Raw genomic sequence first — 25545 nt, forward strand, 5'->3', positions numbered from 1 at the left:
TCTTGGTTGGACCCTTCTTGCAGGCTCTGGGGGGCAGCTGTCCAGGCTTGCCCTTAGCTACAATCCATGAAGGGGTAGTAGTGTTGAAAATGACTATGCTGCTCACACTTGAAACGACTGCCTGCCTGCAGGGCCGCTGTCTTTCCCCACTACATTGAGGATGCCACCTTAGCTTCCACACTCCCTGGCTCGCTAGGCCTCTGTGAACTCAAGTATTCTTGTTCAGTGTCCAAGTCTCTGTTGCAGAAGGGATTTGCGTCTCGGCCCAGCCAACAGTCTCCTGCACCCTGTTCCCTCCACTGCACTTGGTCTTTCACATTCAGTGATGGCCTAACCTCAGGGCTCCCACCCTTGAGGGTTGAGAGGGGGAGGGGGCTGTTCAGCTGTCACAAAATTTTCAGTGAGGCCTACTGCCTCTGACAGACCATCTGGCTGGTGTCTCTGCACCCACTCTTATCTCCCAACCAAAAAAAAACTGGATAAATTACTTAAGTACATTATCCTCTGTCACTTGTACCCCAGTTCACCCATCTGGGATTAGCCAATGCCAGCAATAATATTTCAGGCACTGGGCCATGACCTGGGTGTGGGCCCCTGGTGGGTACCTTTCTCTCTGGAAGCGTTGGCAGTACATTTCTGGGGAGATATCAAAATAGTCTAAAAGAACAGTCACAATCAGATGGTAGTCTCAAGCATCCATGGGATCCTTGGGCTGGCCCGGTCAGGTATGAGGGCCAGAAGCGTGGCCCAGTGATCTGGCAGCCACTCCACCACAGTAGCCACATGTTCAAATGCCACTAAGAAGGCTCTGTGGTTATCCTCTGTGCCCATATTTGTTAGCTTGACCAGGATCCGTGACATCAGGACCCTCCCAGAGGACTCTGGCCTCTGATTAGTGGTGGCTCCAGAACGTTGTAGGAGTGTTGCCATCTGCTGGACCAAGTGTTCTTGCTACTCTTGATGTTGTGTGGTCAGGTCTCAAATGAATTGCTGCTACTGCTCCTGTGGCTGTCGAGCTGCTTGCTGCTGGTGTTGTGCAGCCAGCTGTTGGAGTAATTGCCTTTTGACGTTGGCTCTCCATGATCCATTTCAGCAGCTTCTCCACATCCATGTTGTCATGTTGTGGGCTTTTTTTGTTTGTATTTTTCTCTGCTGACCTTCCTTATGTCCTTCATCAGGACTGGGCTGTCAAGCCCACATTCTCCACCAGCTCTGAGCGGGGGCGTGCCTCCTCATCTATTGATAAGAGACTGTGGTGACAGCTCCATCTAGGTAGGGGAACCAGGGCCTCCCACTTCACCAAGTACTGACCCAGGGGCCCTCTTGGGTGCCATAAGGAAGGCATCTGCTATCTGAGGTCCATACCATCCCTTGGGTCTCTTCATACCGCTCTGTCCTCCTTGGCATGTGTCACGGCCTGCGGTTGTTCCTTGCAACATGGCCCATGAGTGGGGAGTCCTGGCTTCATGCATAAATCCCTCCCCTTGGAATTACTTTCCTGGCATAATCCCTCTGTAGCAGTTAGTGCAAGTCTGTCTATCTATGCCTGCCACCGTGCTCTGCTGAAGAGACTCCCTTTTAAGCTCCTCCTCCAACTGAAGCATGCCCAGCAGGCCTGTCAGGGTGGGGCTTCCTGGACCCAGAGTTGTTCCTGTCCCCCTGTCTCTCCACTGCAGGGTTTATCCACCCCATCCCAGGCACAGAATATAATTTTTCAATTGTTGAGAGCTTTTCTTGTCTTTAGTGATGTGTAGTTCTTCTGGCTCCATAGGTATCTGGATGCCTATATTTCAAAAAGTGACTAGGGATACAGAGTACTGAATTTTTCAGTGTTCTGTCTGAGATACCAAAAAGGGTGGGGACGTAGCACTTTCTGAAATCAAGCCTCTCTACAAATGTCAGGCACCCAAAATGGTGCACCTAAAATCATTAGCAACTTTTGACAACCTAGGGCTGAGTATTCTTTATCTTGTTTAGTTAATGTCCAGATTTAAAGGCCCTCCATTTATGAGTACCAGTGAGGGGTTAGTATGCTATTATGGTGTGTTATCAGACATTTGGTTCACCTCAAAAAGGAGATTAGTAACCTTGAATGCAAAGTTCTTATTAGATAATGCTGTGTTTTCATTATTGTGATTAGATATCATTGTGATCACATTACTATGCATTTTTTCTCTATGTACTTACCTGGAGTTTGAGTATGCCATGCTCACTCAAAGTGAGTAATATTTTATCCTGTAAATATCCCCATTGCAATTAAAATACTACTCGATGTGAGTAAGAATGATGGAATCTGGCTCACAGAAATCAATGACACTATTCACCAAATAAATTGCTACTCTATGTGATTAAAGTAGGCAGTATTGTGATCTTACTGACAGACAAACCTCAAGATGCTTGGTGATTTGGTGTGATTAAACAACTAAACGACTGGCCTAACCGAACCTTTGGGGTCTATGTGCTGGAAATCTGCTAATACTAGCACTATGTGTGATATTTCAACATTTCTGCTTTCAGACTTGGACGAACAGAAGTAAAGATGCACAGAAATGAAAATAACAGAAAACTTTTTCACAGATCAAAAAATGTTAATTTCAGTTTCAAGTGGCTTTTCATTTTATTGAACCTAGTCACTCCACTCCTCATCTAACTTTCTCACAGTACAGGGATAGGGAAGATATGGGTGTATTTTCATTATTTCTCTATTGTTTTCCATTACTGTAATCTTCACTTAATTTAACATTGTCATGAGCCACAATATGGGAAGAATTTAATTCTTTTGGTAAAGTTGTGCAGGCCTTTTTTGACATTTCTCTCAAATGTCCTACTTTTTCTGGCTGTGAGTGTGGCAATAGTAATAGCGTGAGGTTGTTTGTAAATTTGTCTCTCTAGAGTCACATCAAGTGCTGTTCTGTCAAAGTCTGTTAATGATTTCTAGCCTACCCAGTATAAAACCATTAGAGTTTCCTCAGGGAATGGAGTATACAGAGTTATTCCTAAACTACACTGAGAGCTTGCCATTTCAGTGAGAACAATATGTAAATCCTGTCTGCAACTAGATAATATTCTTATTCAACATATTTTTAGTATTCCTTTGTAGGATTCCCTTAAGTGCAAAACATGGCATGGTTGCTATGGCTATTACATCACTGATTTGAGGGGGCTGTTAACTTAAATATATTTCTTGTTGCCACTTTGGATAAGCATTTCTCTAAGAATACAATATTGATTGGATTCCTAGCTATCAATTGTATACTCACAGCATAAACCAGGTATGAATTCACCTAGCTCTTTAATGTCTCACTGTACTCTAGACCAGTGGTTCCCAAACTTGTTCCGCCGCTTGGGCAGGGAAAGTCCCTGGCGGGCCGGGCCGGGCTGTTTACCTGTCCCGTCCACAGGTTCATCCAATCACGGCTCCCAGTGGCCGCGATTCGCTGCTCCAGGCCAATGGGAGCTGCTGGAAGCGGCGCGGGCCGAGGGAAGTACTGGCCGCTGCTACAAGCAGCTCCCATTGGCCTGGAGCAGTGAACTGCAGCCACTGGGAGCCGCGATCAGCCAAACCTGCGGACATGGCAGGTAAGCAATCTGGCCCGGCCCGCCAGGGGCTTTCCCTGCCCAAGCGGCGGAACAAGTTTGGGAACCACTGCTCTAGACTATTCTGCTCCCCTTCAGCTCTCTTCTGATTGTGGTTGACAAAAGAAGCGTCTGATTGGAAATGCACCAATGTTGCTATTTCTAGCTCTCTACTTCTCCTGTGGACTACAGATTTGTTTAGGATTATGCTTTGCATCCTTTGTATGTGTGTGCCATGTTCTCTGAAAGATTCTCAGGAACCTAGTGCAAGTTTTTAGAGGAACTAGTTTTTTTCCTAGCCTTCTGACTTGGGGATCAAATCATCTATCAAACTACTGATAATTGGTTTTAGGTAACTTGGTAAAGCTGGGGAGTTTGTTCTGCCTTGTATTAGATACACCAATATGGATTGCTGCTTACAGATTTACTGTTTCAGAGAGCACTGATACCTTCAATTCTTCCTTTAGGATGACTTGTCTTTTGTTCTTTCTTCTAGATATGACTGAAGACAAATGAGTAAGGGGTGAAAAGACCTTCCTGGATGCACTGGAGAATCTTTCTATCTTGGAAATATCACCCAAGGGTTTTAATTAGCACTGGAGCACCTTAGTTCAATTGAGGCCTCCACGTGAGACACTAGCTAGTTCAAGATGCTTTGTGGGCCTCTGACCAGAAACAGATTCTCAGGCCCAGCATTCAGAAAAGTTGCAGCCTTGCAACTAGGGCTGATGAAGTGAGGTTGAAGTTATTGGCACTAAAAAAAATAATCAAACATAGCATATGCAAAATTTTTCAATGAGTTTTAACTGTCTGGGAAGTTTACAAATTCTGTATGATCTCATTATTAAGATCATAATGGACAAAGAAAGGTCAGGTTCAGGGCACTAAATTTCATACATGACCCATTTTAAAATTAATATTTACTCAAACTGGTTAACAGATTTACTTCTAAATTTTCAGATAATTTATTCTATTAATTTATTCTACACTCAAAGGGCCAAAGAGTAGGTACTGTAATTTTGAGGAAGATACTCTATTCTTTATAGGTACCAAAGTAGTTGAATCCCTGCTTCAAATGCAAATCTCAATTCAACCATGGAGCCATGACCAGCATCTCCACAATATATGACATACATTTTTCTTAGAGATTAAGGAACAATTGTCTTCCTGTACAATACAGTACTATGTTCTAGGTGGCAGTGAGGCACAGGCAGTTGGTTTGGGGGAATAGGCAGGTCTAAAAACTTTTGAGAATTATGGGAGTTCCCACCTGTCTTGGGCTAGAAGCATGAAACCTAAGTGTAGAAATCCAGCCAAATGGAGTTGAATTACAGGTAAATAATTTATTTTTCTCTCCTCAAACATTTTGAACTGGCTGACACCAATGCACTGTGCTCCATTTAAATAAATTCTTAGTAAAACATTAACAATGTGGCATCTGGGACCAAAATATACATCAGCAATCATAACTAAAGGCTTCTTAAATTTCGACTTTCTTTATCAAATCAGCATTATATGAAGAGAGATCTGATTTGTTATCAAAAGATTTGATGATGTGTGTATCTGTTGGGCTACATGCAATGGTCAGAACTTTTTAGCAAATTGCCCTCCAAAAGATGACTGTGCTCATTCTGGGGAGAAAAAATAATGGTTGAAGACATCCTGTTAAAATATTTTCGCATTAAAAAAATTCCCTTCAAATTGAAATACTATAGAATTCTACTGTCCTTTTACTGGAGTTATAAGCAGGCAGCTATTACTTGATAGCTACAAGTAAGGACTCCTATTCTTAGCCAATGCTGTCACTGATATCCTTTCCAGCTTAGTTCCATGGGAAGGGACGGGTGGGGCAAAAACACATAAGTATTTAAAAACTTATTACTTTATTTTTACTGATGAAACATACATTTCCCTGGAAACAAGAATAAGAACTGGAAGCCAGCAGCTGACATTGATACTACTTCTTAGCTGAATGTATTGCTTAAAAAGTGGTCCCATTCTGAAAATAATATAGTTTCATTCAACAGATCTCCTTCCTCAGTGTATCTTGAGTTACACATGCTCACTATTGACTAAAGTAAGTTTTTACTATTTTTTGGTTGCTAGCAGCACTGAAGACCCAATACAATTCAGAAAGGCTGAACTGGATTCTGTTCCTTCATGTTCATTATCTACAGAATTGTTTAATAGGATTTAGCTACTGGACCACAGGAGCAAACCCAGTGAGGGTAGTGTGTTTGCATGTAGATCACTGAGCACATAACTGAAAGAAAATGGGGTTAAATGCATATAGCTGAGGGCCTAACGTGTCCTGAAAAATATTTGTTACTGGCAATGATATAAAAGGAGATAGGACTGTAGCATGGTTTTCACGGAGGCAGATTAAGGCCTGTAACTGGGAACCTAGAAGAAAGGCCAGGAGGGTAACTAAGTCAGGTAGGCATCACTGGAGAATGGAAATCCTCCCATGAACACTGTCAACTTCCTTGGCAAAAAAATAAAACAGATGTTTAAAAGAACTGAGTAAAACAAAATCAACAACAACCTACCATTTTTTGTATTTTGAATATTTTCTTCACCCCAAAATCACTTTCTTGGGCTTTTCTGTAGGTTGAGTCCCTGTATGACATTACATTTGTGACTTTTGACACTGTGGTGTTAAATGGAAGGAGTGAGTTCAAATCTGCTAGAAATCTGAAGAGAAGGCTTTAATGGATATGAGAAGTTCCCAAGATTGTCAGCATCCACTTGGGGGAATTATTTCTGTGATTTTTTTATGTTTTATTAAGAGTTTTAAACCACATCTGAAGCAGAAAACCTCAAGACACGCTGATCTGTGGGGCCAGGAAAGTGCCAACACAAATGTCTTGGACGCAGATGGGAAAAGGGGCTATTATATTCATATTGACTTCCTAACTCTGTTAATATAAAAAAAAACTTTTGCATCAATAGAAAAATATGTTGTAATACATTCCCTTCGAGATGAACCTTTAGATCTCATAAAGCTGTCATTTCTAGTCAATACTGATGATATAAAGAATCTGTTTGGCATGATGAACACTGACATCTTTGCTGCTATCGGGCACAGTGTGAAAATCAGAGAAAATATCACATATTAAATAGATTGTCCATCTTTGCCCATCACTAAATGACTTTGGTCAGGATGAGTGAAGGTGCTTTAGCACAACTGACAGCCATTTGTTCAAAAGGGTAAGCAAGATTCTCAACACTGACAGCAAAGGTCATTCTGTTTGTGGGAACTGCACAGAGATTCTGACTGTTCCAAGGCTGTTAATACAACACATCAACATTGGGGGCAGCATTTAAAATAAAAATTGCTCCTGAAACTGATATATGAAAAAAAAAAAAAAAAAAAGCTGACAAAGCTGCTAGTCATTTTTCTCCTAGATGTGAGCAGATCCACTGAAGTTAAGGATTACTCATCTGCTTGAAGTTAAGGACGCATGTAAGTTTGTGTAGGGATCAGGGTTGAAGTTCCAAAACGTTGCTTTACTATTAGTGTCACAGGGATTAAAAACAAAACACAAACACCCGACACACATTTCAAAACTAGGTAGCACCTTGTACTGGAGGATGGGCTCCCAGATAGCTACAGTGAATTCTGTAGAGAGTTTCTGAGAATCTTCTGGCAAAATATTCAGATCAATTAAAAAAGGTTCTACAGAATTTCCATAGGATGTTAATTTCACACCCACTTTATGCTTGCAAAAGTAGTTGTCAAGGAAACTAATTAGTTGCATAATCATAATTGCAGTAATTACCTGTATCTAAGGGACTATATCGGGGTCGGCAACGTTCGGCAGGCGGATCACCAGGGTAAGCACCCTGGTGGGCCGGGCCAGTTTTATTTACCTGCTGACGCGGCAGGTTCGGCCGATCGCGGCCCCCACTGGCCATGGTTCGCCGTCCCGGGCCAATGGGGGCGGCGGGGAAGCGGCGCGGACGAGCAATGTGCTGGCTGCGGCTTCTCGCCGCCCCCATTGGCCCGGGATGGCGAACCGCGGCCAGTGGGGGCCGCGATCGGCCGAACCTGCCGCATCAGCAGGTAAATAAAACTGGCCCGGCCCGCCAGGGTGCTTACCCTGGCGAGCCGCGTGCCAAACGTTGCCGACCCCTGAGCTACATGTTCAAATAGTTGCAAAAGCATGTGCATAAAATGAAAAATGCTCCATCTCCATTTAGATGTTGGTTACCTGAATTGCCTTTTATACACAAGTATAGAGCTTTGTTACCACACGTGCAGGTATTTTGTGTTTGTGTCAGTTGTTGCAATTATTTATGATTTTAAACAATTATAAACAATTGTAAAGAGGTACGCTTATATTTCATTAGATATATCTATACCTAAGAGGCATTAAGGTGAAACTTTCATACTGTTAAACAATTCCAAATATATCAAACGTATAAAGGAAATCGGTTTGCCTTTCTTCTGTTTTTCACAAGGTTTTATTACATTTTCTACTTGCAAAAGTTTTTTCATTGAGATGAAAGCTGTTTCATAGAGTCATATGAGCAAGGCCAGAAGGGACTATTGTGATCATCTAGTCTGACCTTCTGCATAGCACTTCCCCACAATAATTGCTAGAGCAAATCTTTTTTCCTTACAGCCCACATCTCCATTTCCATTTTGTCCTGAGGTAAAATCTTAATGCTGAACTGTGACACCACAATGTTTCTGTGGCAAACAGATTGATGTCATAAGGCATCCCCTTTCACTGCAGGATCGAACAGAAGTAGACTGGACTGTGAGGGAACTGAGCCCCTGTCAAGACCCAAACAAATTTCCACCTATTTATACCGACCAAAGGCACAAACCAACACCCTGCTTACACCAGGGCTTGATTTGATCCTAAACTATTCTTACTAAGTTATGTGGCATGCTTCTTAACTGTATATAAATTCCAGAAATAGTACTTTTAATATCAATGGATTATTTCTGATGATATGGGAAAAGCCATTCACATAGATGCCTAAGACATTTCTCTTTAAAATATGTTTTCTAAAAAAATCCGCTAACAATGTAGTGGGTTGATTGTTCGTTAGCAGCTGATAAGATAACAGGAGAAAAAAAAGAATGTGTTAATTATTTGAAATATTTCCAGTGATACATCAAGGCTATAGGTCATTTGGAATCAACACTAGTGAAACCAGAGCTGTTCATACATTCAGACCCCATAGGAAACACAAGAATTGATATGGTATTACTTTTCTCCTTTTTTCCATTGGCCTTGATATATATTTGGCAAGTTTTAAATTTTAGTGTAATACATTATCTGTGTAATTTATAGCATACATAAAACCTCTGTGAAAATTAGATGCTGCAAAAGTTTAGCACTTGATTTTTAAATTTAAATGTTACTGCCATAACCTGAACTAAAACCTTGAAAACTCATAGTTCTAAAATTAAGCTGTTTTAGTTATAGCAGATTAGAAAACATCTGAAAATCCTAAAAAACTAATTTATGTCCATTGCGTAAATTAAATGAATCAGATTAGACCGTTGCTGAAAATGATGCATGGGAATCGGTAAGTTGTGCCTCAAATTTCAGTTTGAAATATTTTTTAAAGGTTACATTTTAACCCTCAAGAAGTTAATAACTGAAACACTACTAGCCCTGAACTACTGTGTATTTTTGCTTTTTTAAAACTGTTAACACCAAATTACATAAGCACTTATGCACATGAGCAACTTTATTTATAGGAACAGTCACGTTTGAAGAGTTGGAACTTTAGGACTTTATACACTTAAAGTTCCTTAAAGAGTAACTAAAGAGATTAAATAAAGCAGACCTATTTAAAGGCTTGATCTTGCAAGGCGCTGAGTATGCAACCTGCTCAAGCAGAGCCCTTAATACCATGCTTAATTTAAAGCATGAGTAGTCCCATTGACTTGGACTGAACCCCAGGATACCAACACATGAATAGATTTACAACAGACAACATAAACCATTAAAAACAAAAAAGCTTACAAGGATACAGCAAGTGCATTTCTGAATAACAATCTCTCTTATTAACTGCCAGTAACTGAGGTTGGGGTTCTGTGTTCTTCTGCAATTATGGATGACTTCACTAATACCAATAGTAGTGAAAGGAAAGGAACTTTGACTGAAAGGCCTTTGGGGCAGGGACCATCTTTCTGTTGTGTGTGTACAATGCATAGCACAATGGGGTCCTGGCCCATGACTAGGGATCCTAGGCCCTAGGTAATATAAATAACAACAACAAACTCCTCCAGTTTAGGGGTTATACATCCAGTCTTTGCTGACAATAAAGAATACTGGGATGTCAAGTCTAGGCCGTTAAAAAGGTTTTCAGTTCTCAATAAGCTTAAATTCAGAGACTGCAGCAAGAACCAAAGAGCACACATGTTAAATACTATCAGCAGAAAACAACCAGTTCAATATTAGACTATATTTTAAAATTAACTTACCAGTAATAATGTTGGGCTTTGGTGGCATGCTGAACTCATACAATGTTGGTTCGGAATAACCCAGTCTATTGGCAGCAGTAATTTGCACTTCATAACCCATGGTCCATTGCAGATGCTCTAAGATTATGTGGTCTCTACTACCCTGTACTTTTTTCTCTAGCCACTGGTCTTCCTTATCTTTCTGTAAAGATGCAAATATTAGTTTAAATAATCATGAATTCATATACTAAAGCCAAAATTGTTAAGGTTGCATAACCTAAATTAAGCCCCAAATCTTTTTCAAAGTTCTCACAGTCCATTTTGCCTTCAATATGAGTTGTAGGTAATGAGCTTCTCTGAAATTAGGACATTTTTTACTTTGGTTCCTAAATATGGATTTAAGAACATATCATTAGGTGCCTGAGTTTGAAAACGTTGTTATAAATTTGTATTTTGTTCAAGTACTGATGCCCATTTCAAAGCATAGAAGAATCACAATTTATATGTTCTTGTAAAGGTACAAAACTGCTTCATTTAGAATAAATGAAGCTTCAGTGATTTTTATTATAATCAATGTTTTTTTTAAAGAAAATTCCCAATATAAACAAAGTTGATCAGTTACCGAATGCAATAAATAAATGCTCATAAAAACATAGTTGTGACTGCATCTGTCCTTAGTCTCAGTGCAGAACTCTGAACAATGATGGAAATTCATTGGCCCTATGTTAACGGGGTATCCCACTCAAGTAGGTTATGAACTTATTTATAACATCCTGTAGGATATATAATATCATATACAGTATATTTTACAGTTTTCTGAATTCAAACCTTTCATGATTATTAACTTTCACACGGAGCATCTAATTTAATTACATATAATTAAATATTGAAGCTAAACATGTATGTAAGGCCCTCATCAGTGAAAGTACCACAAGTTATTTGACAGAAATTATATTACATTTAAAAGATGGATATATAAAATATTGTTTTGAGATCTTAAGGTACACAAACAAAAAATAAAAAATAAATATATAAACACATTGTATTGGTATATTTTAGGCAGCACTAGAAGTGCTGCCCATAGTTACAAGGAGCCAGTGGGGCTGAGGGTAGAAATGAACTGGGTGGGCAAGGAGACTGAGACTGGAAACAAAGAGTTGGGTGGGATGAGTGGGATCAAATGAGGAGCCAAGTATAGTGGCAGGAGAGATTAAGACAAGGAGACTTGGATCGTATGCTGGGAGAGGGATCAGATGAAGAGCGTAGGGAGCCAGAAGACTGGGGGTAGCTGGGCAAGAAAACTAGGACAAGGAGCCTGAGAATGATACTGAAATGATGAGTTTGGGGAGGGAGACTAGGACAGGGAGCAAGAGTGGAGGCAAGACTGGGACCCAGACAGGGAGCCCAGAGATGGACTGACATTAGTTACGGAAGGTGATTGGGACTCGGACAAGGTGGTGGGGATAGAGATAAGATTGGAACATGGATGTATTGGGAGGGTAGGGGCAGACTGAGTTAGGCTTGGGAGAAAAGGGACAGAAGTGTCTGAGTCCAGTAAAGCACCCTCCAGAACCTGAAATAGAACCCAACTTTCCTGAATCACAACTATCTGCTGATGTCAGCTAATATCTGTGAAACCCGCTGGCAACATTTGTCCTAATCCCCATTTAATGGCTGGTCCACACACAGAGTGACAAACTACATTGCTATTAATTACTCCATTAGTGAAGTGGCAGGGGGTCTGTGTAGCGGATCTAAAGGTTCAAACTCTGCCGATGAATGATGTGAGAGTGAATATGACACTATGTGTTAGAATTTCTGGTTTTTAGTGGTTATTTAAAAAAAAAAACCTAGGAAATTACACCCAATAAACTATGTTAAAAGAATGTTATGATTGCAAAGTTAAGCCATGAAAAGTCAAGAAATTAGCATTATATATAAGTATGTTATATGTTCAAAGCTCCTAATGACTTGCAGATGTGTGTGCTCAGCACTTCTGCAAATCAGACACCAGGGTCTCAAGTTGGGCACCCAGAAAAAAAGGAAAATGCATTTAGTTAGCATCTATAAAAAGTTTGGTTTAAGTGACTTGCCTAGCATCACACAGGAACCCTGTGGCAATGGCAGGGATAGAATCCAATTCCCAGGGCTGCATTCAACTTCCTTAACCAGAAGACCATCCTTTCTCTTCTTGCAATCCCCTACCTCATTCACTACACACCTTCCAATTTCTGCAACAAATGTGGCAGAAGTCCTACAAGTAACAGCCTCTTTCACTACAGAACCCTCATCCATACCCAGAACAGGTCCATCATGTGAACTGAATGAGGCTGGGGTCCTGTGGAAAAAAATAGCATGTGGTTATGTAGTTAAAGATCGTAAAATAATCAGAAGGGCTGAATTAAGATTTAAAGGCAATCTTAATTCTGGCATTTCCTATCTTTTGAGTATTTGACTTTGTAACCTTAACATTTTTAACATAGTTTTTGTATACAATAGATAATGAAATTTTGATGATCATAGTGTATAGCTATAGAAATCACCGCACATTATGTTTGTATATGCTTTTTTATATATGGGCTATAGGTCTTTTTCCTAAAGTCTATATCTGTGCTCTATAGTAACATGATCCATGCTCTGTGGAGCCCATTTCAAAATTGAATAAGTTCATGAATAAGCACAAGGGCTAAGGGCCAAATAGTGTCTCTACTCCCTAAAGCCCATGTAGCAGCAGAAACCCAGATATAAAGGCATTGCAGTGGGATATCCACCTCACACAAGGCAGAGCAGATTAAGTGAGGTTAATTAACTTGACAGGCTGCAACTGAGGAAGAACAAGGCAAAGCATGTTAAGTGAGGTTAATTAAGTTGATAGGCTGCAACTGAGGAAGAAGAAGATAGAACCCAGCTGAGTAGACAGGCCTGGTATAAAGCCAGGAAGTTGTCAGCAGAAAGGGGCTGCAGGGAAAGTAGGCGGCAATCATTCCCTGAAAGTAAAGAGGTGTGTTTGAGTTACAGAGTTCAGTAGTCCGCAGTTACTTCCAGTGATGAGGGAGTCTGGGTCGGTAAACTCAGAGGAGGTCCAGAAGATCAAGAAGAAAGTTGCAAGGAGTCCAGGAAGGTAGCAGAAGGAGCTGGCAGACCACAGTTACCAGATATAGGGTCCCTGGACTAGAACACAGAGTAGTGGACAGGCCTGGATTCCCCTACCAGCCACTAGAAAGGCAGCAATGAACCTGGCCTTGGACTGGAAGGCTGACTGGAATGGCAATTTGGCTGCTGATCCAGTGGGACTTTGATACCCTGGAAGGGGAGGACTATAGTGACCTGGCCAGAGGGCTGTGTCACAAAGAAGGAGCACCCTGAGTCTCAGAGAAACAGAGAGACCACAGGGCGAGGAAAAGGGCATCAGACCTAAGTGAAGCAAATCCCCAGATGTGGTCACAAGGAGGCATCCTAGTAGTGAATGTACCCTGTGACAGGCATATTCTTTCCAAAAGATGAAATCCAAGGACTGAATTCAACGACAACATTATGTGAGAAAGATTTAGCAGTATGTTGCTAACACAAATTGGAAACAATTAGAATAAAGGCAAAATTGGGAGAGTGAGCTACCTGGGATTCCATCAAGCTTTGCTACCTCATCTTTCCCTAAACAGGGATAAACCCTGTGTTCAGAGCCCACCAATGGCATCTTAGGTAAACAGATAAAACGAAGAGCAGAAAATTCCTTCACTATCACTGATATCTCATATGAATTTTCAAGAGTCCTTTACTCAGGATAGTACTGAGCAATATGCTCAGGCTAATTTATTTGCTAGCGTGTGTGTGCATGTATGTGGGAAACCCACTCACTGTTTCTATAAATCTCCCTGTTTATGCTAAGCCCCTTTATTTGATTACTTTAGAAGCAGAAAAACAGAACCATAAAGAAAGATTTCTACCTCATTAGGCTTTTCTTGTTATTATAATGCTAATTATTATTTATAGAATGCTGTACACAGTGCTTTACCAACACATAAAAGACAAGAAGCTCCTTTAAAGCAAGCACTTGCAATCTAAAATCTGTTCCTTTAGGTACAAAGGCCTCCTATTAGTACTACTATTAGCAGTTTCGTCTCTAATATACATCAAGAAATGTAAATCTTCAGATGTTACAGTTAGAACAGCATTAGCTCAGAGATTGCACTGTGTTTTTTGTTTTGTTTTCTGTAACACTGCTTATTAAGTAGATCACAGATGTTGTAAGCCTGGTCACTGGGCTCTATTATGACTGAGATTTTCAAAGCTGACTAGGAGAACTGAATGCCAAGTTCCATTAATTTTAAGGCTTAGGGAACGAGTTTTTTTTCAAAGTATAATCTCTTTGCTGAAACAAACCTTACACAAAGTCATAGACCAAAGAATATGATTCACTATATGTATAATGCCAACTCCTTGCTAAGTGCTTTACAGAAGGTATGAAGCCAAATGGTAAATTTTTCAAAAATGTCTAAGGGTCATATTTTTAAAGGTATTTTGGTGCCTACAGATAAGCTCCTAATGGATTTATTAAAAACAACTAGGTATCTAATAAATGTACGGTACTCCAGTGGAACTGATGGATATTTTAGACTTCAAAGAGACCTTAGGTGAGTCTTTAAAATCACCTTGGGAACTAAGCAGATAACCAGTGTGAAGTAGAGAGATGGGAATAGGAAATACCAGAAATCTTCACGAAAGAAGAAAGAAAAATGCATGGTGAATATTAAAAGATGTAGATTCCCCTTGATTCCCCAAAAAGTGAAGAAAAACAAGTTAGTCAATATTTGGTTAGCAGCATCTTTGAAACTACTGTTGGTGGGCGACTCACACTTGTTTCAGGCAGCTGGGGACTGCAGGTAGGCAGTAATGCTCTACAAAGAGATATAAACAATTCCTGTTTTAATATTGATGTATTAGTTTCTTCTATCGTTTTCTTTCTCTGGTTGGGAACTGGCAAGACAATATGCCACCAAGGAAGCAGGGTCTGAGAACTCATTAGGAACAAGCCTTGCAGAATAGGGATGAGAGGCCTATGGTTATTGGACCAGCAGCTATGTAGGCTGTTACTTACTGGAGATGGCTCAAAAATGCAATAGGCCAAATTCCCTGCTGGTGGGAATGGACAAAGCTCCATTGAAGTCAGGGGAGCTGCACTGTTTGCCAACTTGGACGTTTTTATTGTGTCTCGCAATATTTGATGCTCTTCATATAGCCCCACCTCCTGGTGATTATGTGAGAATCTCAGCTTTCAGTGGACAAAAAATAAAAAGTTCCTGGTCCTCATGGTTACAGAGAAAAGCTCAGAAATGTGATCTGAATGCACCATAAAAGCTCAAAAACCAGGGGGCAAATTCAAAGGACCCCAACGGAAGTTGGGTATGTCATTACTTGATTCTAATTCCCAACTACAATGGTACCAGGGGTGTCAGGGGAAAGTTTTGTTAGCTGAACATATTTTTTCTTTTCAAATCCACTGGCATTCTGTGGCCTGGAGGAGGATTTCTCCCTTCCAAATCGCTATGGAAACCCCCCTTACACTAAGCCTACTTAGGCTTAAAGCAGTAGGTGAGGATTTGGGCCTAAAACAATAACCCAGAAGTGTTGCAAAATTTGTATTCACAATTTTATACTCTGCAGTATATAACAGAAAGATCTGTGCTTCAGAATTACTTGATTAAGTTTATGAAAGTTTATGAAACAGAACAATTCTCAGATGCAAAAACTGACAGGAGTAGAACAGGCAATTTACATAATACAAACTGAAAAATGCCCTAGACCAGATGGCTTTGCTGTGATCTTTTATGAAGACTTTCCTCAGTCTTAGCAAGAATCTTTGTAGAAATATTAATAATGAAGGAACTGATCCCTAGTATCAAATAAGCGATTGTAAAACACTGCTCCCAAAGAAGGAAAACCTGTTGATTGATGTTCAGCTTATTATCTAATATACTTGTTAAACACACAAGCAAAGATGTTGATCAAGAGGCTGGTAATGAGGCTGGAGGGAGTTATAGGAAAGCTAATTAAATGGGACCAAAAGGGATCAGAGAGGGGAAGCAGTTAACAGATAACTAAGAACTTTAAATAGCATCCATTCATTCTGATGAAAGCATCATGAATATATGATTGTATTTCTTTAGGCATCCAATTGGAAAAAATAATTTAACCCAACTGGAGAAATATGGACTTCAGCCAAACAAAAGAAATATCTATCTATGGTTATAATGCTCCAAGGTACTGCTTTAATGGAGGAGGAGGTTGCCGTGGGGAAAAAGCAGTTGCACTACACACTGGTCATGTTCTCAAGGCTACCTCCCCTAGTTGTTCCCCCTCTGCCCTCTTCCATTCTCCCTAGCGGATGTTGCATTTCCCCTTTCTTGGTAGCTTTTCCCTCATTTCTCTCTTCCTCATTTCATCTCCTTCTCGTTTACCAGATTGCTGTTGTCTCTCTTTACCCCTTCCATAAAGGCTCACTTCAAGCCCTAGGAGTAATGGAAGAAAATAAGAAAAGAAAAATTGAGATGGTCAAAACCAGGTAAAACTTCCCTGTAGTAGCTCTATCGAACTGTTGAATTTTCTCCCAAGGGAAGTGCAGGAAGGCTCTTCATTTAGGAAGTTTAAAACTGGACTGGACAAAGTGGTATAGGGAATAATCCTTCATCAGTAGGGAGGTAATATGGATGACACCCTTTTATTTCTATCCTCTTCAACAAAACAGGATGATGAGATTTTCTGGATGTTTCTTCTAAAGTATCTAGCAATAAAATAGTTAACAATTACTTTATCTAAACTTTCATCATAGGTTTGATTGTTAATATTCTATGGAGATGATGGAGTACTACACTTATTTCAGGCTGCCACGCTGCAGAGACGAGTACAATGGCTCACACTGGGAAGACTTTATTGGCAGACATAAAGGATAAAAAACGATATTTTAAAATAAAAACGTATATTCTGCACAAAGTGACAAGGCCATCAAAAATACTGAAGAGATGCTGTGGCTCACTTCAGACCCTCCTCACAGATGAGATAAGATTGGGTAATGACACATGTCTGGGATACACCTTGTCACTCCTGCTGTTTCATCTAGTTATAAATACTTAGCTGAGCAAATAAGAATTAACAGAATGAACCCAGGACTGCAGTTGTGAACTAAAGAGCATAAAATTGCTCTGTTAGCTGACTCTCTATTACTGTTTATCACTCAGCCTCTAACATCTGTACCTAAACTAATGTTAGATTTAGCTTTGCACCTAGATACAAACTAAACCTATCAAAACAGAGATGCTCCCAGTAGGCTCAACCCCTTCTAAAATCAGTGAAATAAAACCAAACTCATCTGTTTTTGTTGGCATGGAACAAAACTTAAATACCTATAAAACCAGAATATAAACAGATAAAGAACTTAAACAAATGCAGCTCTTTTGCTTGACTTCAAATATTATTCAGAATAAGGGCCGAGAACTGGTATAGGGGTGGAGACATGGAGTGGACTGTGCTCTATTAGAACTGATTCTTAGTTCCCTACCCCACTCAGAACACCTGCAAGGTCTCCCCTGTAAAATAAAATGAATAAATAGACAAGAAATGTTTGTAACCTGTCCTTTAAATCAGCTTCTGTACCCAATGACTGGAAGATAGTTAATGTAACGCCAATATTTAAAAAGCTCTAGAGATGATCCTGGCAATTACAGACCAGTAAGTCTAACGTCAGTACTGGGCAAATTAGTTGAAACAATAGTAAAGAATAAAATTGTCAGACACATAGAAGAACATAAATTGTTGGGCAAAAGTCAACATGGTTTCTGTAAAGGGAAATCGTGTCTTACTAATCTATTAGAGTTCATTGAAGGGGTCAACAAACATGTGGACAAGGTGGATCCAGTAGACATAATATACTTAGATTTCCAGAAAGCCTTTGACAAGGTCCCTCACCAAAGGCTCTTATGTAAATTAAGTTGTCCTGGGATAAGAGGGAAGATCCTTTCATGGATTAAGAACTGGTTAAAAGACAGGGAACAAAGGGTAGGAATAAATGGTAAATTTTCAGAATGGAGAGGAGTAACAAGTGGTGTTCCCCAAGGGTCAGTCCTAGGACCAGTCCTATTCAACTTATTCATAAATGATCTGGAGAAAGGGGTAAACAGTGAGATGGCAAAGTTTGCAGACGATACTAAACTGCTCAAGATAGTTAAGACCAAAGCAGACTGTGAAGAACTTCAAAAAGATCTCACAAAACTAAGTGACAAAATGGCAAATGAAATTTAATGTGGATAAATGTAAAGTAATGCACATTGGAAAAAATAACCCCAACTATACATAGAATATGATGGGGGATAATTTAGCTACAACTAATCAGAGAAGAGATCTTGGAGTCATCGTGAATAGTTCTCTGAAGACGTCCACGCAGTGTGCAACGCAGTCAAAAAAGCAAACAGGATGTTAGGAATCATTAAAAAAGGGATAGAGAATAAGACGGAGAATATCTTATTGCCCTTATATAAATCCATGTTACGCTCACATCTTGAATACTGCATACAGATGTGGTCTCTTCATCTCAAAAAAGATATAATACTGGCATTAGAAAAGGTTCAAAGAAGGGCAACTAAAATGATTAGGGGTTTGGAACGGGTCCCATATGAGGACAGATTAAAGAGCTTAGGACTTTTCAGCTTGGAAAAGAGGAGACTAAGGGGGGATATGATAGAGGTATGTAAAATCATGAGTGGTGTGGAGAAAGTGAATAAGGAAAAGTTATTTATTTGTTCCCATAATATAAGAACTAGGGGCCACCAAATGAAATTAATGGGCAGCAGGTTTAAAACAAATACAAGGAAGTTCTTCTTTGCACAGTGCACAGTCAATCTGTGGAACTCCTTGCCTGAGGAGGTTGTGAAGGCTAGGACTATAACAGGGTTTAAAAGAGAACTAGATACATTCATGGAAGTTAAGTCCATTAATGGCTATTAGCCAGGAGGATGGGTAAGGAATGGTGTCCCTAGTCTCTGTTTGTCAGAGGGTGGAGATGGATGGCAGGAGAGAGATCATTTGATCATTACCCGTTAGGTTCACTCCCTCTGGGACACCTGGCATTGGTCACTGTCTGTCAACAGGATACTGGGCTGCATGGACCTTTGGTCTGACCCAGTATGGCCATTCTTATGTTCTTACATTAAATACAATTTCATGCAGTTTCTTCTTTACTAACATTCATTCATTCTTGGATAACCATGAAGAAAAAAAAATGTTTTCTTGAGTCACTGATTTTTTTAAAACCTGTTATGTCACAATTTCATGACATTTCATAAAATAAAAATGTAGAGACACATACACATAATAATATGGACAATATCAAATATTCTCTGGGGATGGATGGATATATACTATATATATATATAGTATTCGGTATACAGGAATGATGTAGGAATGATGTTTTGTGGCAGCTTGGAATTGTTATTTAAATCAAAAAGTTTATATGGACTTTGTATATCATACACTTACTAGTCACAAATTACATAAAATAGATGTTTTAAGTGAATGTATTATATTTTGGCCAAAGGGCAGACCAAAGAACATACAACACACAAACTTAAAGTTCCAAACTTATCCAATATAGGCCTAGAATTAAGTAACATAGGAACATCTCAGAACATATAAGTGAGAAGAATTAAGGTCTCTATAGTGTGTACATGGATTAAATCCATATCTTGACCTGAGACTTTTAACATGTATTTTATATCTTTCTGTACATAAATATCTAGACATACCATATTTAACTGGAAACTCGACTTCACACAATTGTGTTATATCTTAACAGTCCTTTGCTCATTTTACTAGCATGTCTCTTCTAGACAATTGCTTTTTTCCCCCCTCTCATCTCCACTGAGATAGTCTATAACCTACTGGACTGCAAGTCACTTAAATAGGTCAATTAAGATTTAGGGATTTGTGATATAAACAAAGCTGTTAGTCCCTCAGGCTATTACTGCAAGATCTGCCACCTCACTCTCAATTGATTTTGAACAACCAATCTTTGGCTTTGGTTAGTCCAGGAAAATCGCTTCACATGCCAAGTTTACAACTTGTATAATTCCACGGCTATCATCAAACTAGAAATTACATAATAAGAAACATGCATGACAAAAACTATTTATAAAAGAATATGTTTGCCCATTGACAGAGCTAACGCTAAAGGTAAATGAAAAATAGCACTTAAAATAAGGTCTTGCAGCTTGCTAGTTTCTATATAATGTAAGGTCCTAGCTATCAGCTGTTTAATTATCCAAATACACAATTTCATGCCCCTGGTTTCTTTCACACTGACAGTCTATCTGGACTTATACCTCTCCTTTTATACCCCAGTGCTGGTAAAATGACCTCCTGGTTACATCTAGTAAGGTAATACTGGGCGGATGGCAGATGGTATGGCCACTCATAGCATATGCAGAAGTTAAGACAAGTGCAATGATAAAACTTACACTTGTTGAGTCAAATTCACTACTTTTGCTGGTGGTAAATTTGTCCCCCCACCATGTTTAGGTATGCTACACTATATGTTGGGAAAGGAAATACAGTTTTAAGTATCCTGCTGTTGTAATAAGTAAATAAACACACATTTTCAAGTCCTTTTCCCTTTAAATGAAGATCTCAGGAAATGAACGACAACTGTAATGTCGCTAACAAAATGAATGACTGCCCTGCACCTGTAAGCAGGGTTTTTTTGGGCTGGGCTGGCCCAGTGAAGGGAACAGTGCTTTATGGCTGGGGGTGGTGGGGTGGGGGGAGATGAAAACTGCTGCAAAAGGGGCAGAGTGGTTGCTAACTCATCCCTTGGGAATGCGGGGTTTGAAAAGGAGCAGCACAGTGTCGAGAGCCTTCCTTTTTACACAGACCAAAGCCCTTCCTCCGCCTTCATTCCACGGAGAAAGGCAGGAACTAACAGCAAGTCTCAGAAGGAGTCTTCTGGGGTACTACAGCTTAACTTGGCTCCACTCCAGGTGGAAGCAGAGCAATGAACACGGAGAGGGAGGAGGAATGGAGAAGCAGGCTCTTGTCCCAGCATGGCTCCAGGCAGACAGGGCCGGCTTTAGGCACTGCGGGGCCCTATTTGAAGGAGCTGCCACCGAAATCCCACCGCTGTCTTCGGCGGCAGCGATTGAGCTGCCACCGAAGACAGCGGCAACGATTGAGCTGCTGCCACCGACAGTGCTGGGACTTCTGCAGCAGCTCAATCAGCTGCCAGTGCCTTCGGCGGCACTACAGCGGAGGCAGGGCCGGCTCCAGGCACCAGCTTAACAAGCAGGAGCTTGGGGTGGCCAAGGGAGAGGGGCGGCACCTGCGGCAATTCGGGGGCGGCAGGTCCCTCGCTCCCTCTAGGAGCAAAGGACCTGCCGCTGAACTTTTTTTTTTTCCCCCAATTTTTTTTTTTTTTTTCTTGGGGCGGCAGAAATGCTGGAGCCGGCCCTGAACGGAGGGACCTTCCTCCCCGGCAGAGATTGAGGTGCCGCCAAAGACAGCGCCGGGACTTCAGCGGCAGCTCCTTCGGGACGGCATGGGGCCCCCCTAAGGCACGGGGCCCAATTCCGGGGAATTGGTGGAATTGCCCTAGGGCTGGCCCTGCAGGCAGACACAGAAAAATGAGAGTGGGGAGGAACAGGGGGAGGATTAATTCTCCCTTTCTCCTGGTTCAGGCGGGCGAGGCAAGCATAGCAGAGTGAATTCACAAAAGGGAGGTGCAGTTGAGTAGGGAGGCAGCTCGGAGTCAGATTCTGTCCCTAGGTATACAGACGAGGAGAGGGAGGGGGAGTGTAGTCCCCTCTCAGAGCAGCTGTGCAGTGCACAGAGGTTTAGGGAACAGGGTTTCTGGTTTTACCTGCTGTGGGCAGGAGACAACAGGGGGGTGGAATTTTGCTTCTCCCTCCCAATTAGCGTCGATGGGACAGGGAATTGGGGAGGAATCAAACCCTGCACAGGGCAGACGGAGTACAGTGATTTGGGCCAGTGTGAGCCAAGGACAGGAGGATCCTTGCAATAAGGGTGAGGGACTGGGGGAGCCTGGGATAGTGCCTTTCATATCAAAGGGCAGCCTATCAGGCTTGGGCAAGGGGGGCTCAAGGTGAAGCACTCACCCAGGCAAGTGAGCTGGCTGCGTTTGATGGTGGGACAGTCAGCCGGGATTTGATACAAGTAATCAGGGTTATTGTGTCTGAGATTGTTTCCACAGCTTTGCAGGCCCTACAAGGTGTAATGGCTCGCCCAGATCTAGGACATTCCACTCAGGTGATTGCAGGAGATGAGGCAGACACAGAGGGCAGGAGTGAGTTAAATCAACAATGGATAAAGGTTCCCAATTGCAGAGGTGTTTGGATCTGCTTTGGGGAGAGCTACATGAGGTGGTTTAGGGTCCAGTACGAAAATGATGTGGCAAAGGTGAGGACTGTGGACACTAGTGGTTCCTCTGAGGCTTACCCCATCATTTGGTTGGGTTTTGGGGGGTAATCACATGGGCTAGCCAGAAACTGTCTCAATTTGTCTGGGCCTATAAGCAGATGCAGAGTGTAAGCAGATGCAGGGTATTGCACGGCTGATGCAGGCTAATTAAGTTCCTCCAACATGGGGACAGCCATGGGAGAGGTGTCTTGCTAAGGCTGCATTCTTTAGCTATGCTTGTGTTACAGCTGAAGCTTACCCAGAGAGATTCCCGGCTTGTTAGATATATAAATATAATTGGGCGGGCATGCAATACATTCACGGGCATACATTTCTTTATGCAGTGACTTTTGCAGCATCTGTACATTCAGGCATGCATGCAAACCATGTTTTGGGTCTCATACAGCACATTACTGCCACAATGGTGAGGGGAGGTACAGGACGCAGGGTAGAACAAATGCCTTCTGCAGGTAGGCCCTGTTTGAACAGTGTGTGGGTGGCAGAAGGCAGGCCGGTGCAAGGGGACAGCTTCAAGCATTGGAATGGTCTAAGGCTTCCTGTGGGACTACCCCAGCAAAGCCAATGGGTCAAATGTATGTGTTGGGTTTCTTTTAATGGGGGTTCTTATCCCCTTTATATGCAATAATAATGATTAAAGTCAAGGGTGGGGTTTGGCCATGTTGTTAAGGCAATAATTCCACAAGAATGACTTCGGGGTACAGGGGCAGGCCCATCCAGCCAATTGCCTGTGGACAACTTGTGGGTTTTCCCCAAGGCTAGCTTCAAGCAGCAGAAGAATAGGCTATGGCCTCCAGTGGAACTACCTCAGTAAGGCTGTTGGGTCAAATTTGTGGGCTGGGTTTAATGCTTATCCTTTTTATGTACAATAGTAATAATTAAAGTCAGGGGTGAGGTTTGGCCATGTTGTTAAGATTATAATTCCACAAGGAGGAATTCGGGGGTACAGTGCAGGGCCACCCAACCAATTGCCTGTGCACAACTTATGTGTTTTGCCTTGAGGCTTGGCCCCTGGAAAGGCTCCAGGGAATTACATTGCTTCATAACCTCGCTGAGGTTGACAATGGCACAGCACACACCTTGTCTCATTTTCAGGTCCACAGATTTCTGGAGTTGGCACCAGGAGCCAGCCGGGAACCCAGGCAGATGCCACTAGTGCTATGAAACCTTGGCATAGAATGGTTGTCAGTGTGGTGCGGAGATCAATTGCTCAGTGCACGTGGCAGGGCCGTGAAAGAAGTTTTAATGATTTCATGCAATTTCAGGATCAGGAAAGCCAGTAAGCAATATGGCCCATTAGAGATGAAAAAGTACTGCAGTACATGCTGTCGTTGGCAAACTGTCAACTGGCATCCTCCACAATCTCAAATCACCTCTCTGCCATTACATTCGTCATTAAGCTAAATGGTTATCCTGATCCTTGCAGTGGTTTTTTAGTTCAAAGGTTTTTGGCTGGGTGGTCGCATACCAGTGGCCCCAGGGTGGATTCCCGTCGTCCCATCGTGGTTTACATACTTAGGGATCTTGTGCAGATCCTTGGCTATGTCATAATGGACAGGAGGCAGATTTGTTCAGGGCTGCATTCTTGACAGCATTCTTTGGTGCTTTTAGGATCAGTGAGCGAGTACCTGGGTCTGGTAGGGACTCAACAGGAAGGGTTTTGCAACTGCGGGATATACAATGGCATGAGCATTCAATAATATAACACTTGCGAAGGTCAAAGACAGATTAACTCAGCCCGGGTGAATCTGTGATCCTCCAGCAGGGTGGTGAGCCTGGATCTGCCCAGTTCAGGCTTAGAAGGCCTACAGGGTTATATGGCCAAAGGGGAAAGGTCCCCTTTTTATGCAGGTATGGGAGCAGAGGCAATCAGGCGTTGACATTCAGTTGCGTACTGAACGTATGTAAGACCTCAGGTGGCAAGTCATCATTAATTTGTTGTAATCTCATTACAGATATTGGACGACCAGTCATGCAGATGGTGGTGTGGATCTGTGGGCATAGTATTGTCTTTTGGGCCCATAGGCACATGTCCAAGTTGCCCGAGGGTTCGCAGCTGGCCTTCGGTGATGAGGCGATACTCAGTTGGCATGCAAGGAAGGGCATGTTACAGGATCAACTAATATCGATGCTATATGCTGTGCGGGCCCATCAGTAGCCCCCAGATATAATTGTGGTGCATCTTGGGGAAATGATTTGGAAATGCTTAAAGGGGTGGAACTAATGCTCAGAGCAAGGAGGATTTGGGGCTAATCCTTGAACTTTTTCCAGGAGTTAACATGATTTGGCCAGACATGCTTCAGCGCAGGGTCTGGCAGGGAGCTGTGAGTCCCCGCAGGGTGGACAATGCAAGGAGGTATGTGAACAGGGAGGTGGCCAAATTCCTCGGGACCATAGAAGGGACAGTAATTTCACATCCTGGTATAGTATATGGGGCAGCGGCGTTGTTTCAGAAGCATGGGGTTCACCTGTCCGACTTAGGTGCTGTCATGTTTTTAACTGATATAAAAGATGGCATTAGAAGATGTCTGGGAATCCGACTGGGTGTGGGGAGGAGGCAGTCAAGCTAATTGCTGGTGCCTCCTTGTGGCAGATGTCCAGTCCTCCATAGGAAAGGTATACAGTGACTGGATAAATGGCTTGGAAAATGACTTAATAAGTAATAAGTGGTAGAACCTACTTAGTAAAAGATATTGGGATGATCGTAAACGAAACTGAAACATCATTAAAAAGGAGTTGATCTTGTGGCAAAGAGGAGTGAATTGTTTAAACCTGCTAGATTTGAGAAGAAATACTACAAATCAGACATCCACCCAACAGAATCATATAATTACTTATTAAAGAGCTGGTACATTTACTATGATATATGAAAGTCCTTCCTCATTGCAATCTATCTGTGGGTCAGAATTTCTAAACTAAACTTTAAATGCATAGAAAAGTTAGAAAAGGTAGAAAATACACAATGGCAAGACAACTTCCAACTGTAGTTCTGGCAACCTAGAGAACAATTAAGCTGATTTAAGTTGCATTTGCACATTAGGATGCCCTTATACATGTATAACACCAAA

General features: G+C 41.6%; 1 protein-coding gene across 1 annotated transcript in view; it reads right to left on the minus strand.

Annotated features, from left to right (window-relative positions):
* Positions 1 to 25545, minus strand: part of NCAM2 (neural cell adhesion molecule 2) — a 242275-nt gene that overhangs the window by 45046 nt on the left and 171684 nt on the right. Inside the window, exon 15 of the mRNA XM_024212344.1 lies at positions 10028 to 10208. Coding sequence (XP_024068112.1) covers positions 10028 to 10208 — 181 coding nt within the window. The remainder of the gene's footprint in view (positions 1 to 10027; positions 10209 to 25545) is intronic.

The sequence above is a fragment of the Terrapene carolina genome, unplaced genomic scaffold (assembly GCF_002925995.2).
Source record: "Terrapene carolina triunguis isolate 2854851 unplaced genomic scaffold, T_m_triunguis-2.0 Scaffold38, whole genome shotgun sequence".
NCBI classification, from domain to species: Eukaryota; Metazoa; Chordata; order Testudines; family Emydidae; genus Terrapene; species Terrapene triunguis.